The following is a 17,547-nucleotide window of genomic DNA, read 5'->3' as shown; positions in this document are numbered from 1 at the left end:
AAAAAAAATATTTTCAATATTATAACCCAATATTTGTCCCCAATTTATTTTTGGGTCTTAATTTGCCCCCTTTTGTCGCAGTAGGAACATAATCCTGCAGCAGGAGGATTTGAATGATTTTTTAAATATTTAGAATCACAGCCAGGCAGGGGTCAGCTGGAAGTGGTGTTTGTAGGCTATACAATAACTTAGACTGCAGGTCCACTTGGCATCAGTTCAAGTAGTCTATGTAGTAGGCTTCTTGCATTGCTCTTTGAGTTTTTGGAGGAACTAGTACTTTTGAAGTTACTCTCTGTGGGCTGTACTTGTACTCTTACTCAAGTAATTTCTGAGGGAAGTAACTTAATTTTTACTACGTTACATTTTACCAAATCACTTCAGTTACGAAGATTGATAGATATTTCATACATTTACATTTACATTTAAGTCATTTAGCAGACGCTCTTATCCAGAGCGACTTACAATCATTACAATTCATGTCATCACTGTCGGAGGAAAGCCTCCAAATTTAGTGATTTTCCATGAATCGATACTATTGGTTCCCCTTTACATCTGTATGAATGTTTCACGACCCCTTGAACAATGAAATGTATTCAAAATAACTTGTCAACAAACCCTGTATCTCCACCACGGCTCTTGAAGTGAAGCGTACGTCTTCACGCCTGAGGATATTTTTGTTTGTGTGTTCTTAGCCAAATGTGATCAGAGGGAAGTGGCACTTTAATTACCTTCTGCCTTGATAATATTGTATATTTCTGGAGTAAGAAGTATTTCTCAGATAAAATTCTGCTGTGTTTTTGAGGGCGAGTGCAAATCAAATGGCTAGCTTTGGCTAACCCAGAATCTGACAGACAAAGTTTAATGTGTTTTTAGCTCCCCATATGGTCTAACTAGCCATATGGGTAGTTGGACCATAACTAGCCAACTTGTCATTGGCATAAAGAGTGAACAAATTAATCAGATGTGTGTGTGTGGCAATAACTAACTAGCTATTACATTAGGTTGTCACTGGCTAAGCTGGCTAAGCTAGGTAGCTGCAGTGTCAACCATGTAGCTAGCTAACGTTAGCTAGATCAACCAAGCCATGAGGTCGAAGGAATTGTCTGTAGAGCTCTGAGACAGGATTGTGTTGAGGCACAGAACTCTGGGGAAGGGTACCAAAACATTTCTGCAGTTTGTAACCACCAAGACTCTTCCTAGAGCTGGCTGCCCAGCCAAACTGAGCAAGAACCCGATGGTCACTCTGACAGAGCTCCAGAATTCCTCTGTGGAGATGGGAGAATCTTTCAGAAGAACAACCATTCTCTGCAGCACTCCACCAATCAGGACTTTATGCTAGAGTGGCCAGATGGAAGCCACTCCTCAGTAAAAGGCACATGACAGCCCGCTTGGAGTTTGCCAAAAGGCACCTAAAGGACTCCGACCATGAGAAACAATATTCTCTCCTGAATGCCAAGTGTCACGCCTGGAGGAAAGCATCATGCTGTGGGGATGTTTTTCAGAGGCAGGGACTGGGAGACTATTCAGGATCGAGTGAAAGATGAACGGAGCAAAGTACAGAGATCCTTGCTGAAAACCTGCTCGAGACCTCAGACCGGGGCGAACATTCACCTTCCAACAGGAGAACGACTCTAATCACACAGCCAAGACAACGCAGGAGTAGCTTCGGGACAAGTCTTTGAATGTCCTTCAGTGGCCCAGCCAGGCTGGACTTGAACCCAATCAAACATCTCTAGAGATACCTGAAAATAGCTGTGCAGCAATGCTCCCCATCCAACCTGATGGAGCTTGAGAGGATCTGCAGAGAAAAATGGGAGACACTCCCCAAATAGAGTGTGCCATGCTTGAGGCATCATACCCAAGAAGACTTAGTTGTAATATTTTGTTTAATTTGTAATGAATTAGAAAAAAAATCGAAACCTGTTTTTGCTTTGTCATTCTGGGGTATTGTGTGTATGTAACGGATGTGAAATGGCTAGCTAGTTAGCGGGTACGCGCTAGTAGCATTTCAATCAGTTACGTCACTTGCTCTGAAACCTAGATGTAGTGTTGCCCCTTGCTCTGCAAGGGCCGTGGCCTTTGTGGAGCGATGGGTAACGACGCTTCGTGGGCGACCGTTGTTGATGTGTGCAGAGGGTCCCTGGTTCGCGCCGGAGGTCGGGGCGAGGGGACGGTTTAAAGTTAAACTGTTACATTGATGCTGTTGACCCGGATCACTGGTTGCTGCGGAAAAGGAGGAGGTTGAAAGGGGGGTGAGTGTAACGGATGTGAAATGGCTAGCTAGTTAGCGGGTACGCGCTAGTAGCGTTTCAATCAGTTACGTCACTTGCTCTGAAACCTAGATGTAGTGTTGCCCCTTGCTCTGCAAGGGCCGCGGCTTTTGTGGAGCGATGGGTAACGATGCTTCGTGGGTGACTGTTGTTGATGTGTGCAGAAGGTCCCTGGTTCGCGCCCGTGTCGGGGCGAGGGGACGGTTTAAAGTTATACTGTTACATGTAGATTGAGGGGAAACAATTTTAGAATAAGGCTGTAATGTAACAAAATGTGAAAGTCAATGGGTCTGAATACTTTCCAAATGCGCTATCTACAGAAAGTTTAACTACAAACTTTTTTCAAAGCGCTGGTAGTGCATTCAGATTTCTATCACTGAAGCATGTGCACAAGATAAAAATCCATGCACGAGACGCATGCATTCTTGCTGAGCTCATGCATGCGTTTACATGGTTCTGCACATGCTTCGGGTAATAGAAATCTAAACGCACTACCAGCACTTTGAAAATCCTGTGGATATATCCTGTGGATAAATTCTCACGTCCCCTTTTTAATTATTCTATATTTTTTAACCCCTTTTTTCTCCCCAATTTTCATGGTATCCAATTGGTAGTTCGTTTTTTTTCATCGCTGCAACTCCCGTACGGACTCGGGAGAGGCGAATGCCATGCACACACACTTGCATACTGGCCTACATGTGCTAATTAGAGTTGATTGATTTATGTTCTTCACGTTTTCGTTTTGTATCTATTATCTTGTTTTATTCTTATTGATTGCCCCCACTCACAAGGTGTATAAACAACAATGTTTAAAAAAAGAAAAATGGGAGAAGACTAGTATTTTGTAGTTGAATTCCTCATTGTACAGTGTATATAAATAAAATATATATAATAAAATGCATTCAAAACTACTTTCTGCACATTTCTGATACTTTCTTAGGTTATAAAAGTGCTATCTCTTGTTAAAAAACCCAGAGTGGTGTCCACTGATTTTAAATGCTGTCTTTCTGTATTGTGAAGAGGGAAAACCCAGATATTCACAAAGTTTGTGATGAATGACAGGTTGTTTCTTCATGCAAAATAGATTTGGGGTTTAAAAATCAATTAAGCTGCTTTATTTTAGGGGTTTAGTGAAGGCGGGTCATTTTTTTTTAGCTTTAGGACAAGGGAGTATACAGACTGTTAAGACTACGCAAGGCTCTCATTTAACAAATGTGCCATTTTGGCATTTTTCACTGCCTAGATGGCTAGCTGCTGCATATCAACTTGTCTTGCTTGAGCAGTGTGAATTGTTGCTAATCTAATCTGTACAATACAGCCCTGAATCCACAACTATTTACTATACAGATTACCGACATAGAGGGACTCTACACTACAGCACCTGCTGTTGTGAGATTTATGATTAATCTCACACAGCTAATAAAGACTGTCATGATTGCCTGTAGATTGACTGCTTGTTTTTGTGGGGAAAGGATCTCAAGGTTAATTGCCAGCATGCTTGTTTATTTTGGGGGCTTCATTGGTCCTAGTGTCTCATTATGCCTGTATGCGATGGTGTAGGTACAGCACAGATTAGACTTTGCACCGTTGTCACTGCTCTCATAACAGAAAAATATTGTACTTGTTCAACTGTTTCAACTGTTCTGCCTGCAGCTATGGAACCCTGACATGTTCATCGGACGTGCTAAAAAAGCCAACTGACATTTACTCCTGAGATGCTGACTTGCTGCACCCTCGATAACTACTGTGATTATTATTATTTGACCATGCTGGTCATTTATGAACATTTGAACATCTTGGCCATGTTCTGTTATAATCTCCACCCGGCACAGCCAGAAGAGGACTGGCCACCCCTCATAGCCTGGTTCCTCTCTAGGTTTCTTCCTAGGTTTTGGCCTTTCTAGGGAGTTTTTCCTAGCCACCGTGCTTCTACACCTGCATTGCTTGCTGTTTGGGGTTTTAGGCTGGGTTTCTGTACAGCACTTTGAGATATCAGCTGATGTACGAAGGGCTATATGAATAAATTTGATTTGATTTCTGCTTGATTAAATTCGTTTTTTAAAATTGAAAAACGAAGATGGCAAAGCCCTTTTCAAGTCGAGACAAATCCTAACTTGAGTAGGTGAAATTGCCTCAAGTTGGAAATTAGCCTCATGATATTCAGAATGTTTATTAGCGGAATATGATTTTTTCCTGAAGTACCACCAATCACATTTCAATGGTTTTGGTTTGGCGTCTTGTCTTGCTGCACCCACCCGTTGACAGGTTACAAATCATTCACTGTGTGTGTGACCCCTTGTTCTCATTCCAGCACCAGCCAAAGGGTATCTCTCTCAAGATGTTCAAAGCCCTGGTTAGCAATGGCCACCCAGAGTTCTCCTCCAACAGACAGCAAGATGCACAGAAGTTTTTCCTGCATCTCATCAACCTGGTGGAGGTATGCATGTATGGCTTCATACGTGTTTTCTATAAGTAGGAGCGTTTTATGGTGTACTTGTAATGATAAAAACTTCTCTAAAAGGCACGTAGTGATGAATACAGTATGCCATTGTTGCAGAGGTACAGCAATTGGAAAACAGTCACTGGTGTTCAATAAAAGGCTCATAAGCATAAACGGTATCTAACGGCACTGGCCTTTCAGCTTGTCTTTCAATGATGGCCATAATAAAAGTAAAAAAAAAAAAAAAAAAAAAAAAAAAAAAGTCTTTGTATCCAAGATAATTGTGTAGTCTAGAGTAATTGTCGAGGTTACCTAGCCAGTTAGAGGTTACCTAGCCAGCTACACTTTCAAACAAAGTCAACAACGCAGCCACTGCTAGCTAGCCTATTTCACCAGCCAGCAGTACTATATCATTTTAGTCAATAAGATTTTTTGCAACGTAAGCTTAACTTTCTGAACATTCGAGACGTGTAGTCCACTTGTCATTCCAATCTCCTTTGCATTAGCGTAGCCTCTTCTGTAGCCTGTCAACTATGTGTCTGTCTATCCCTGTTCTCTCCTCTCTGCACAGACCATACAAACGCTTCACACCGCGTGGCCGCTGCTACTCTAACCTGGTGGTCCCAGCGCGCACGATCCACGTGGAGTTCCAGGTCTCAGGCAGCCTCTGGAACTGCCGATCTGCGGCCAACAAGGCAGAGTTCATCTCAGCCTATGCTTCCCTCCAGTCCCTCGACTTCTTGGCACTGACGGAAACATGGATTACCACTGATAACACTGCTACTCCTACTGCTCTCTCCTCGTCTGCCCACGTGTTCTCGCACACCCCGAGAGCTTCTGGTCAACGGGGTGGTGGCACTGGGATCCTCATCTCTCCCAAGTGGACATTCTCTCTTTCTCCCCTGACCCATCTGTCTATCGCCTCCTTTGAATTCCATGCTGTCACAGTTACCAGCCCTTTCAAGCTTAACATCCTTATCATTTATCGCCCTCCAGGTTCCCTTGGAGAGTTCATCAATGAGCTTGACGCCCTGATAAGTTCCTTTCCTGAGGATGGCTCACCTCTCACAGTTCTGGGTGACTTTAACCTCCCCACGTCTACCTTTGACTCATTCCTCTCTGCCTCTTTCTTTCCACTCCTCTCCTCTTTTGACCTCACCCTCTCACCTTCCCCCCCTACTCACAAGGCAGGCAATACGCTTGACCTCATCTTTACTAGATGCTGTTCTTCCACTAATCTCATTGCAACTCCCCTCCAAGTCTCCGACCACTACCTTGTATCCTTTTCCCTCTCGCTCTCATCCAACACTTCCCACACTGCCCCTACTCGGATGGTATCGCGCCGTCCCAACCTTCGCTCTCTCTCCCCCGCTACTCTCTCCTCTTCCATCCTATCATCTCTTCCCTCTGCTCAAACCTTCTCCAACCTATCTCCTGATTCTGCCTCCTCAACCCTCCTCTCCTCCCTTTCTGCATCCTTTGACTCTCTATGTCCCCTATCCTCCAGGCCGGCTCGGTCCTCCCCTCCTGCTCCGTGGCTCGACGACTCATTGCGAGCTCACAGAACAGGGCTCCGGGCAGCCGAGCGGAAATGGAGGAAAACTCGCCTCCCTGCGGACCTGGCATCCTTTCACTCCCTCCTCTCTACATTCTCCTCTTCTGTCTCTGCTGCTAAAGCCAATTTCTACCACTCTAAATTCCAAGCATCTGCCTCTAACCCTAGGAAGCTCTTTGCCACCTTCTCCTCCCTCCTGAATCCTCCTCCCCCTCCTCCCCCCTCCTCCCTCTCTGCTGATGACTTTGTCAACCATTTTGAAAAGAAGGTCGACGACATCCGATCCTCGTTTGCTAAGTCAAACGACACCGCTGGTTCTGCTCACACTGCCCTACCCTGTGCTTTGACCTCTTTCTCCCCTCTCTCTCCAGATGAAATCTCGCGTCTTGTGACGGCCGGCCGCCCAACAACCTGCCCGCTTGACCCTATCCCCTCCTCTCTTCTCCAGACCATTTCCGGAGACCTTCTCCCTTACCTCACCTCGCTCATCAACTCATCCTTGACCGCTGGCTACGTCCCTTCCGTCTTCAAGAGAGCGAGAGTTGCACCCCTTCTGAAAAAACCTACACTCGATCCCTCCGATGTCAACAACTACAGACCAGTATCCCTTCTTTCTTTTCTCTCCAAAACTCTTGAACGTGCCGTCCTTGGCCAGCTCTCCTGCTATCTCTCTCAGAATGACCTTCTTGATCCAAATCAGTCAGGTTTCAAGACTAGTCATTCAACTGAGACTGCTCTTCTCTGTGTCACGGAGGCGCTCCGCACTGCTAAAGCTAACTCTCTCTCCTCTGCTCTCATCCTTCTAGACCTATCGGCTGCCTTTGATACTGTGAACCATCAGATCCTCCTCTCCACCCTCTCCGAGCTGGGCATCTCCGGCGCGGCCCACGCTTGGATTGCGTCCTACCTGACAGGTCGCTCCTACCAGGTGGCGTGGCGAGAATCTGTCTCCGCACCACGTGCTCTCACCACTGGTGTCCCCCAGGGCTCTGTTCTAGGCCCTCTCCTATTCTCGCTATACACCAAGTCACTTGGCTCTGTCATATCCTCACATGGTCTCTCCTATCATTGCTATGCAGACGACACACAATTAATCTTCTCCTTTCCCCCCTCTGATAACCAGGTGGTGAATCGCATCTCTGCATGTCTGGCAGACATATCAGTGTGGATGACGGATCACCACCTCAAGCTGAACCTCGGCAAGACGGAGCTGCTCTTCCTCCCGGGGCAGGACTGCCCGTTCCATGATCTCGCCATCACGGTTGACAACTCCATTGTGTCCTCCTCCCAGAGTGCTAAGAACCTTGGCGTGATCCTGGACAACACCCTGTCGTTCTCAACTAACATCAAGGCGGTGACCCGTTCCTGTAGGTTCATGCTCTACAACATTCGCAGAGTACGACCCTGCCTCACGCAGGAAGCGGCGCAGGTCCTAATCCAGGCACTTGTCATCTCCCGTCTGGATTACTGCAACTCGCTGTTGGCTGGGCTCCCTGCCTGTGCCATTAAACCCCTACAACTCATCCAGAACGCCGCAGCCCGTCTGGTGTTCAACTTTCCCAAGTTCTCTCACGTCACCCCGCTCCTCCGCTCTCTCCACTGGCTTCCAGTTGAAGCTCGCATCCGCTACAAGACCATGGTGCTTGCCTACGGAGCTGTGAGGGGAACGGCACCCCCGTACCTTCAGGCTCTGATCAGGCCCTACACCCAAACAAGGGCACTGCGTTCATCCACCTCTGGCCTGCTCGCCTCCCTACCTCTGAGGAAGTACAGTTCCCGCTCAGCCCAGTCAAAACTGTTCGCTGCTCTGGCACCCCAATGGTGGAACAAACTCCCTCACGACGCCAGGTCAGCGGAGTCAATCACCACCTTCCGGAGACACCTGAAACCCCACCTCTTTAAGGAATACCTAGGATAGGATAAAGTAATCCTTCTAACCCCCCCCCCCCCTTAAAAGAGTTAGATGCACTATTGTAAAGTGGTTGTTCCACTGGATATCATAAGGTGAATGCACCAATTTGTAAGTCGCTCTGGATAAGAGCGTCTGCTAAATGACTTAAATGTAAATGTAAAAAAATAGCTTCATGAAATGGCTACCGTAAAGCATTTTTCTGGCATGTCGCTGCATCTCTGACTCCTGTCACACGTGGTCAATCGGAACCTTGGGGGAGAGGAAGCGGGACTGTTTTTGACGAAACGCAGCACCCTGTCCCCGGGCCAGACACATACTTGTGCTCTGAAGTGACTTTCTCAACCGGGTTAAATTTAGACTGCCCCTATCGATTACACAGGCCAGATAATGCTTCCTATTCTGCCTGAAGTCAACACCGAAACATGCTCAGACTAGAAACACGCCACTTTCTCTGCTCTTGCCCTTGACAAAACAATCAAGCCAGAAATCAGTTTACTAGACTCTGTTGCATGGCTAAAAATCTATTGGCTATTTATTTTCTTTTTTTTACATTGAGCAGTAAGGTCAAGTAAAATGTAATACAGGAGCTAACAAGTCAACGTCATGTTAATATAAGTTAAAAAAAATAAAAAATAATCCCCCTTAGCTTCAGAATACCTTTTCTAATTTAAATGGAGCCCTATGTTTTTACCTTTCATTTTAATTGAGTGTATAATTTGTGGGCATAATCAGTTGTCCTTAGCCTGTGTGGAGGAACTGAGTTGGTTAGACCGAGATAGGCAGACTCTAACAGTAGCCTTCAAGTTTAGCCTCGGGACTGCCTGCCAGCCAGTTAGAATACGTCAGTTAGAGCTATAACCTGAGTATTTCTGTAGCCTCTTAGAATAGAAAAGCTGCTGATGTGACACTCCATACAAGCCAAACGGTTTTCATTTAAGACCCATTGCCCCATGAGTTCTCTATGACCCCCCTGCCCCAGTAAACATCTGCGTACCTCTTTCTCTTTGGGTTGTACTCGTTTCCCCCGGTCTGTCTTCGTTAGTCAATCTTCGTTAGTCAATGTGTAATTGACCACGTGAAAACAGGATGCTTGGCATGGACCCTCTTTTGATTTTTATGTACATACATACATACATACATACATACATACATACATACATACATACATACATACATACATACATACATACATACATACATGCAGTTGAAGTCAGAGGTTTACATACACTTAGGTTGGAGTCATTAAAACTATAGTTTTGGCAAGTCAGTTAGGACCTACTTTGCATGACAAGTCATTTTCCCAAAATTGTTTACAGACAGATTATTTCACTTGTACTTCGCTGTATCACAATTCCAGTGGGTCAGAAGTTTACTTACACTAAGTTGACTGTGCCTTTAAACAGCTTGGAAAATTACAGAAAATGGTGACATGGCTTTAGAAGCTTCTGATAGGCTAATTGACATCATTTGAGTTACACTCAGTCCCACAAATTCACCCAACTTATTGTGGGAAGCTTGTGGAAGGCTACCCGAAACATTTCACCCAAGTTAAACAATTTAAAGGCAATGCTACCAAATACTAATTGAGCGTATGTAAGCTTCTGACCCACTGGGAATGTGATGAAAGAAATAAAAGCTGAAATAAATAATTCTCTCTACTATTATTCTGACATTTCACATTCTTAAAATAAAGTGGTGATCCTAACTGACCTAAGACAGGGAATTTGTACTAGGATTAAATGTCAGGAGTTGTGAAAAACTGACTTTAAATGTATTTGGCTGAGGTGTATATAAACTTCCGACTTCAAGTGTGTGTGTATACATATATCTCAGCAAAAAAATAAACGTCCTCTCACTGTCAACTGCGTTTATTTTCAGCAAACTTAACATGTGTAAATATTTGTATGAACATAACAAGATTCAACAACTGAGACATAAACTGAACAAGTTCCACAGATATGTGATTAACAGAAATGGAATAATGTGTCCCTGAACAAAGGGGGGGTCAAAATCAAAAGTAACAGTCGGTATCTGGTGTGGCCACCAGCTGCATTAAGTACTGAAGTGCATCTCCTCCTCATGGACTGCACCAGATTTGCCAGTTCTTGCTGTGAGATGTGGCCCTAGCCCTCACCCTCCGATCCAACAGGTCCCAGACATGCTCAATGGGATTGAAGTCCGGGCTCTTCGCTGGCCATGGCACTGACATTCCTGACATTCCTGTCTTGCAGGAAATCACGCACAGAACAAGCAGTATGGCTGGTGGCATTGTCATGCTGGAGGGTCATGTCAGGATGAGCCTGCGGGAAGGGTACCACATGAGGGAAGAGGATGTCTTCCCTGTAATGCACAGCGTTCAGATTGCCATGCAATGTCAACAAGCTCAGTTCGATGATGCTGTGACACACCGCCCCAGACCATGACGGACCCTCCACCTCCAAATCAATCCCGCTCCAGAGTACAGGCCTCGGTGTAACGCTCATTCCTTCGACGATAAACGCGAATCTGACCATCACCCCTGGTATCTACATAGGCAAACAGAGGCCCATTATCAGCAACCTTCACTCCTGTGTTCCAGTGACATGTTGTGTTAGCTAATCTAAGTTTATCATTTTAAAAGGCTTATTGATAATTAGAAAAACGTTTTGCAATTATGTTAGCTCAGCTGAAAACCATTGTGATCATTAAAGAAGCAATAAAACTGGACTTTTTAGACACTAATGTACTTGTCCTTTTGCTCAGTTGTGCACCGGGGCCTCCCACTCCTCTTTCTATTCTGGTCAGACCCAGTTTGCGCTGTTCTGTGAAAGAAGTAGTACACAGCGTTGTACGAGATCTTCAGTTTCTTGGCAATTTCTCGCATGGAATAGCCTTAATTTCTCAGAACAAGAATATACTGACGAGTTTCAGAAGAAAGTTATTTGTTTCTGGCCATTTTGAGCCTGTAATCGAACCCACAAATGCTAATGCTCCAGATACTCAACTAGTCTAGAGAATACCAGTTTTATTGCTTCTTTAATCAGAACAACAGCTTTCAGCTGTGCTAACGTAATTGCAAAAGGGTTTTCTAATGATCAATTAGCCTTTTAAAATGATAAACTTGGATTAGCTAACACAACGTGCCATTGGAACACAGGCGTGATGGTTGATAATGGGCCTCTGTACTCCTATGTAGATATTTCATTAGAAATCAGCCGTTTCCAGCTATAATAGTCATTTACAACATTAACAATGTCTACACTGTATTTCTGATAAATTTGATGTTATTTTTATGGACAAAAAATGCACCTTTCTTTCAAAAACAAGGACATTTCTAAGTGACCCCAAACTTTTGAACGGTAGTGTATGTGTATATATATAGTACCAGTCAAAAGTTTGGACACCTACTCATTCAAGGGTTTTATTTTATTTTATTTTTTTTTTTTTTTTTTTACATTGTAGAATAATAGTGAAGGTATCAAAACTATGAAAAAACACATTTGGTCATGTAGTCATCATCAAAAAAGTGTTAAACAAATCCAAATATATATTTTAAATTTGAGATTCTTAGAAGTAGCCACGCTTTGTCTTGATGACAGCTTTGCACACTCTTGTCATTCTTTCGAACGGCTTCACCGATAATGCTTTTCCAACAGTCTTGAAGGAGTTCCCACATATGCTGAGCACTTGTTGGCTGCTTTTCCTTCACTCTGCGGTCCAACTCATCCCAAACCATCTCAATTGGGTTGAGGTCGGGAGATTGTGGAGGCCAGGTCATCTGATGCAGCACTCCATCACTCTCCTTCTTGGTCAAATAGCCTTTACACAGCCTGGAGGTGTGTTTGGTCATTGTCCTGTTGAAAAACAAATGATAGTCCCACTAAGCGCAAACCAGATGGGATGGCATATCGCTGCCGATTGCTGTGGTAGGCATCCTCATTAAGTGTGCCGAGAATTCTAAATACATCACCGACAGTGTCACCAGCAAAGCACCATCACACCACCTCTTCCATGCTTCACGGTGGGAACCACACATGCGTAGATAATCCATGCACCTACTCATAAATACACGGCGGTTGGAACCAAACATCTCAAATTTGGACTCAGACCAATGGACAGATTTCCACCGGTCTAATGTCCATTGCTCGTGTTTCTTGGCCCAAGCAAATCTCTTCTTATTGGTGTCCTTTAGTAGTGGTTTCTTTGCAGCAATTCGACCACGAAGGCCTGATTCACACAACCTCCTCTGAACAGTTGATGTGTCTGTTACTTGAATTCTGTGAAGCATTTATTTGGGCTGCAATTTCTGAGGCTGGTAACGCAAATTAACTTATACTCTGCAGCAGAGGTAATTCTGGGTCCTCCTTTCCTGTGGCGGTCCACATGAGGCAGTTTCATCATAGCGCTTGATGGTTTTTGCAACTGCACTTGAAGAAACGTTCAAAGTTCTTAATTTTCCGTATTGACTGACGTTCATGTCTTAAATTAATGATGGACTGTCGTTTCTCTTTGCTTATTTGAGCTGTTCTTGCCATAATATGGACTTGGTCTTTTACCAAATAGTACTATCTCCTGTATACAACCCCTACCTTGTCACAACACAACTGATTGGCTCAAACTCATTTAGAAAGAAATAAATTCCACAAAGGAACACCTGTTAATTGAAATGCATTCCAGATGACTACCTCATGAAGCTGGTTTAGAGAATGCAAAGTGTGTGCAAAGCTGTTATCAAGCCAAAGGGTAACTATTTTGCAGAATCTCAAATATAAAATAAAACACTTTTTTGGAGGGGGTCACAACATGATTCCATATGTGTTATTTCATTCGTTTTTATGTCTTCACTATTATTGTAAAAATAAAGAAAAACCGTTGAATGAGTAGTGTGTCCAAACTTTTGACTGGTGTGTGTGTGTGTGTTGCTAAGGTTCAAACATGCATGCAATTAATGAAAGTCTCAATGTTCTAATTGATGGGAACAGTTACATTTCCAAACACTTTTTTAACTGGTAAATTCAATAGCATCGATGAAGAGGACATAAGTACTCAGTATATTCTCTGCATCTTCCCCTGTGTCCCTCGCTTTAGAGAAACAGTGTGGGCTCGGAGAACCCCAACGACGCCTTCCGCTACCTGGTGGAGGAGCGCGTGCAGTGTTGCCAGACGCAGAAGGTGCGCTACACCCAGAAGGTGGACTACCTCATGCAGCTCCCGGCCCCCATCGAGGCCGCCTCCAACAGAGGTAAGATCCCACAGGCAGCTGGCCCAGCCCCATGAGAACCAGCAGGGCTGCTGGCTCCCCCACAGCTCTCCTCTTCAAAGGGTATGGATGCCAAAGTGGGTTTGGAGTTTGTGTTTTTAAATGCCCAAGACTGCAAACTGTAGATGGTGACTCTTGCCTGAATTTCCAAATTTTTGGGAAAATAAGTTATTTCAAATGTCCAATATACAATAACTAAACCCCAATCATCTGAGAATCCGACAACCGGAACAACATTTTAGGAAGTTAAATGGCTTGACGTGTGTGTGTGTGACAGAGGAGCTGATAGCGTATGAGGCCAAGCGAAACGAAGCAGAGGAGAACATGAGGGCCCCTCCAGAGCCCGTGAGGGCCCGGATCCCCTTCACAGCGTGCCTGCAGGCCTTCACGGAGCCAGAAAACGTCCCCGACTTCTGGAGCTCGGAGCTGCAGGCCAAATCAGCTGGAGTCAAGTAAGCAAGGCCCTGGTCTAAGGCCGGGAAGAAAGATCGACATCCCACATTGTTGAATTCTCCCGCAGTTTCAACAGTGTGTGGGGATCTATCTTTCATGACTTGGCTTTTTGGATCCTGCACCCGAGTTATTTTGCACCAAAATATGTCTAATCCCCTAAGATGAAAAAACTATGTTGGTAGGCTACATGATGAATTAACCGTAGGAAAAATGTACCATTTAACTTTTTTTTAATACCCATACACAAACGACCAAAGATGAATGTAAAGCTGATCTTGTACATTGAATGAAAATATAAACAAAATGTAAAATGTTGGTCCCACGTTTAATGAGTTGAAATAAAAGATCACAGAAATGTTCCATATACACAAAAATATTATTTCTGTCAAATTTTGTGCGCAACTTTGTTTACGTCCCAGTTAGTGAGCATTTCTCCTTTGCCAAAATAATCCATCCACCTGACAGGTGTGGCATATCAAAAAACGGATTAAACATCAGGATCATTAAACAGGTGCACCTTGTGCTGGGGAAAATAAAAGTCCATTCTAAAATGTGCAGTTTTGCCACACAACACAATGCCACAGGTTTTGAGGGTGCGTGCAATTGTCATGCCAGCTGCAGGAATGTCCACCAGAGTATTGCATACTTATTTCTCTACCATAAGCCGCATCCAACATCATTTTTGAGAATTTGGCAGTACGTCCAACCGGCCTCACAACAGCAGACCACTTGTACGGGGTCGTGTGGGCGAGCGGTTTGCTGATGTCAAGGTTGTGAACAGTGTCCCATGGTGGAGGTGGAGTTGTGGTATGGGCAGGCATAAGGTACGAACAACAAACACAATTGCGTTTAATCGATGGCAATTTGAATGCACAGACATACCGTGACGAGATCCAGAGGCCCATTGTTGTGCCATTCATCCGCCACCATCACCTCATGTTTCAGCATGATAATGTACGGTCCCATGTCTCAAGGATCTGTACACAATTCCTGGATGCTGAAAATGTCCCAGTTCTTCCATGGCTTGCATACTCACCAGATATGTCACCCATTTGAGCATGTTTGGGATGCTCTGGATCGACGTGTATGACAGTGTGTTCTAGTTCCCGCCAATATCCAGCAACTTTGCACAGACATTGGAGAGGAGCGGGACAACATTCCACAGGCCACAATCAACAGCCTGATCCAACTTTATTCAAAGGAGATGTCTTGCTGCATGAGGCAAATGGTGGTCACACCAGATACCGACTTGTTTTTAGATCCACACCCTTAAAAAAAATACGTTTCTATGACCAACAGATGCATATGTATTCCCAGTCATGTGAAATCCGTAGGTTAGGGCCTAATTAATTAATATCAATTGACTTATTTCCTTATGAACTGTAACTCCTTATTTAAATCTTAGAAATTGTTGCATGTTGCGTTTTATAATTTTGTTCAGTTTAAATAAGTGATCCATATTTCTTTTATAGTTATTTTTCTAAATTGTAGCCCTGTCTTTCCAGGACTTCCCGTTTCGCCTCCTTCCCAGAGTATCTGGTGGTGCAAATAAAGAAATTCACATTTGTGGTGGACTGGGTTCCAAAGAAAGTAGGTGAGTAAGAGAACTGATGTCTCTCCACAAATGTTTTGGCTTGTCTGGATCCATGATTCTCTAGTACCAAGAGGATGCTGATTTCTGTTTTTAACTTTGATATATGTCAACAAACATTGAAATCATATTAAGGGATAGAATGGTCTTTCATTGAAGGCCTATAAATGCATTCTATTTTTCAGATTTTCTCTTTATCCCTGGATAATTTTATTAAGTCAGTATTGTAGATCCCCAGCAGAGGGCAATGCCACACAGTGATTCACTGAGGTCCACTGACAATGCATACATACAGTGCATTCGGAAAGTATTCAGAACACTTTACTTTTTCCACATTTTGTTAGGTTGCAGCCTTATTTTATTTATTTATATATATATAAAAAATCATCAAAATACACAGAATACCCCGTAATGACAAAGCAATAACTGGTTTTTAGAATTTGTTTAGCAAATTTAATAAATAAGATATTCAGACTTTCTACTCAGTACTTTGTTGAAGCACCTTTTGGCAGCAATTACAGCCTTGAGTCTTCTTGGGTATGACACTATAAACTTGGTACCTGTATTTGGGGAGTTTCTCCCATTCTTCTCTGCAGATCCTCTCAAACTCTGTCAGGTTGGATGGGGAGCGTTGCTACACAGCTATTTTCAGGTCACTCTAGAGAAGTTCGATCAGGTTGAAGTTCGGGCTCTGGCTGGGCTTACTGAAGGACATTCAGAGACTCCTGTGTTGGCTGTGTGCTTAGGATCGTTGTCCTGTTGTAATGTGAACATTGGCACCAGTCTGAGGTAGAGGTCGACCAAATATTATTTTTCAACGCCGATATCGATTATTGGAGGACCAAAAAAAGTCGATACCGATTAATCAGCCGATTTTGTTATTTTTATTTTTTTATATTATTTTTTATTTAAATGTATTTATTTGTAATAATGACAAATACAACAATACTGAATGAACACTTTTATTTTAACTTAATATAATACATCAATAAAATCAATTTAGCCTAAAATAAATAATGAAACATGAAACAGAAGAAAGTGAAAGTGCAATATGTGCCATGTAAGAAAGCTAATGTTTAAGTTCCTTGCTCAGAACATGAGAACATATGAAAGCTGGTGGTTCCTTTTAACATGAGTCTTCAATATTCCCAGATAAGAAGTTTTAGGTTGTAGTTATTATAGGAATTATAGGAATATTTCTCTCTACCATTTGTATTTCATATACCATTGGCTATTGGATGGATGTTTTTATAGGCACTATAGTATTGCCAGTGGAACAGTATAGCTTCCGTCCCTCTCCTCGCCCCGAACCAGGGACACATCGACAACAGCCACCCTCGAAGCAGCGTTACCCATCGCTTCACAAAAGCTGTGGCCCTTGCAGAGCAAGGGGAACAACTACTTCAAGGTCTCAGAGCGAGTGACGTCACCGATTGAAACGCTATTAGCGTGCACCCCGCTAACTAGCTAGCCATTTCACATCGGCTACACCAGCCTAATCTCGGGAGTTGATAGGCTTGAAGTCATAAACAGCTCAATGCTTGAAGCACAGCGAAGAGCTGCTGGCAAACGCACGAAAGTGCTGTTTGAATGAATGCTTACGAGCCTGTTGCTGCCTACCACCGTTCAGTCAGACTGCTCTATCAAATCATAGACTTAATTATAACATAATAACACACAGATATACAAGCCTTAGGTCATTAATATGGTCAAATCCGGAAACTATAATTTCGAAAACAAAACGTTTATTCTTTCAGTGAAATACGGAACCGTTCCGTATTTTATCTAACGGGTGGCATCCCTAAGTCTAAATATTGCTGTTACATTTCACAACCTTCAATGTTATGTCATAATTATGTACAATTCTGGCAAATTAATTACGGTCTTTGTTAGGAATAAATGGTCTTCACAGTTTGCAACGAGCCAGGCGGCCCAAACTGCTGCATATACCCAGACTGCTTGCACGGAACGCAAGAGAAGTGACACAATTTCCCTAATTTAAAGAAATTCATGTTAGCATGCAATATTAACTAAAAATGCAGGTTTAAAAATATATACTTGTGTATTGATTTTAAAGAATGGCATTG

At 43.5% G+C, this 17,547-nt stretch overlaps 1 protein-coding gene across 4 annotated transcripts in view; it reads left to right on the top strand.

The window, feature by feature from the left end:
- The window catches only part of LOC139540695 (ubiquitin carboxyl-terminal hydrolase 13-like), a 60,208-nt gene that overhangs the window by 23,012 nt on the left and 19,649 nt on the right, over window positions 1–17,547 (top strand). For all 4 annotated transcript variants that reach the window (XM_071344564.1, XM_071344563.1, XM_071344562.1 and 1 more), the window contains 4 exons: window positions 4,582–4,707; window positions 13,245–13,398; window positions 13,694–13,868; window positions 15,375–15,463. In XM_071344564.1, coding sequence (XP_071200665.1) covers window positions 4,582–4,707; window positions 13,245–13,398; window positions 13,694–13,868; window positions 15,375–15,463 — 544 coding nt within the window. The remainder of the gene's footprint in view (window positions 1–4,581; window positions 4,708–13,244; window positions 13,399–13,693; window positions 13,869–15,374; window positions 15,464–17,547) is intronic.

The sequence above is a fragment of the Salvelinus alpinus genome, chromosome 16 (assembly GCF_045679555.1).
Source record: "Salvelinus alpinus chromosome 16, SLU_Salpinus.1, whole genome shotgun sequence".
Taxonomy (NCBI): domain Eukaryota; kingdom Metazoa; phylum Chordata; class Actinopteri; order Salmoniformes; family Salmonidae; genus Salvelinus; species Salvelinus alpinus.
The sequence above is the reverse complement of the archived record's forward strand: the minus strand, read 5'-3'. Positions and strand labels throughout refer to the sequence as shown.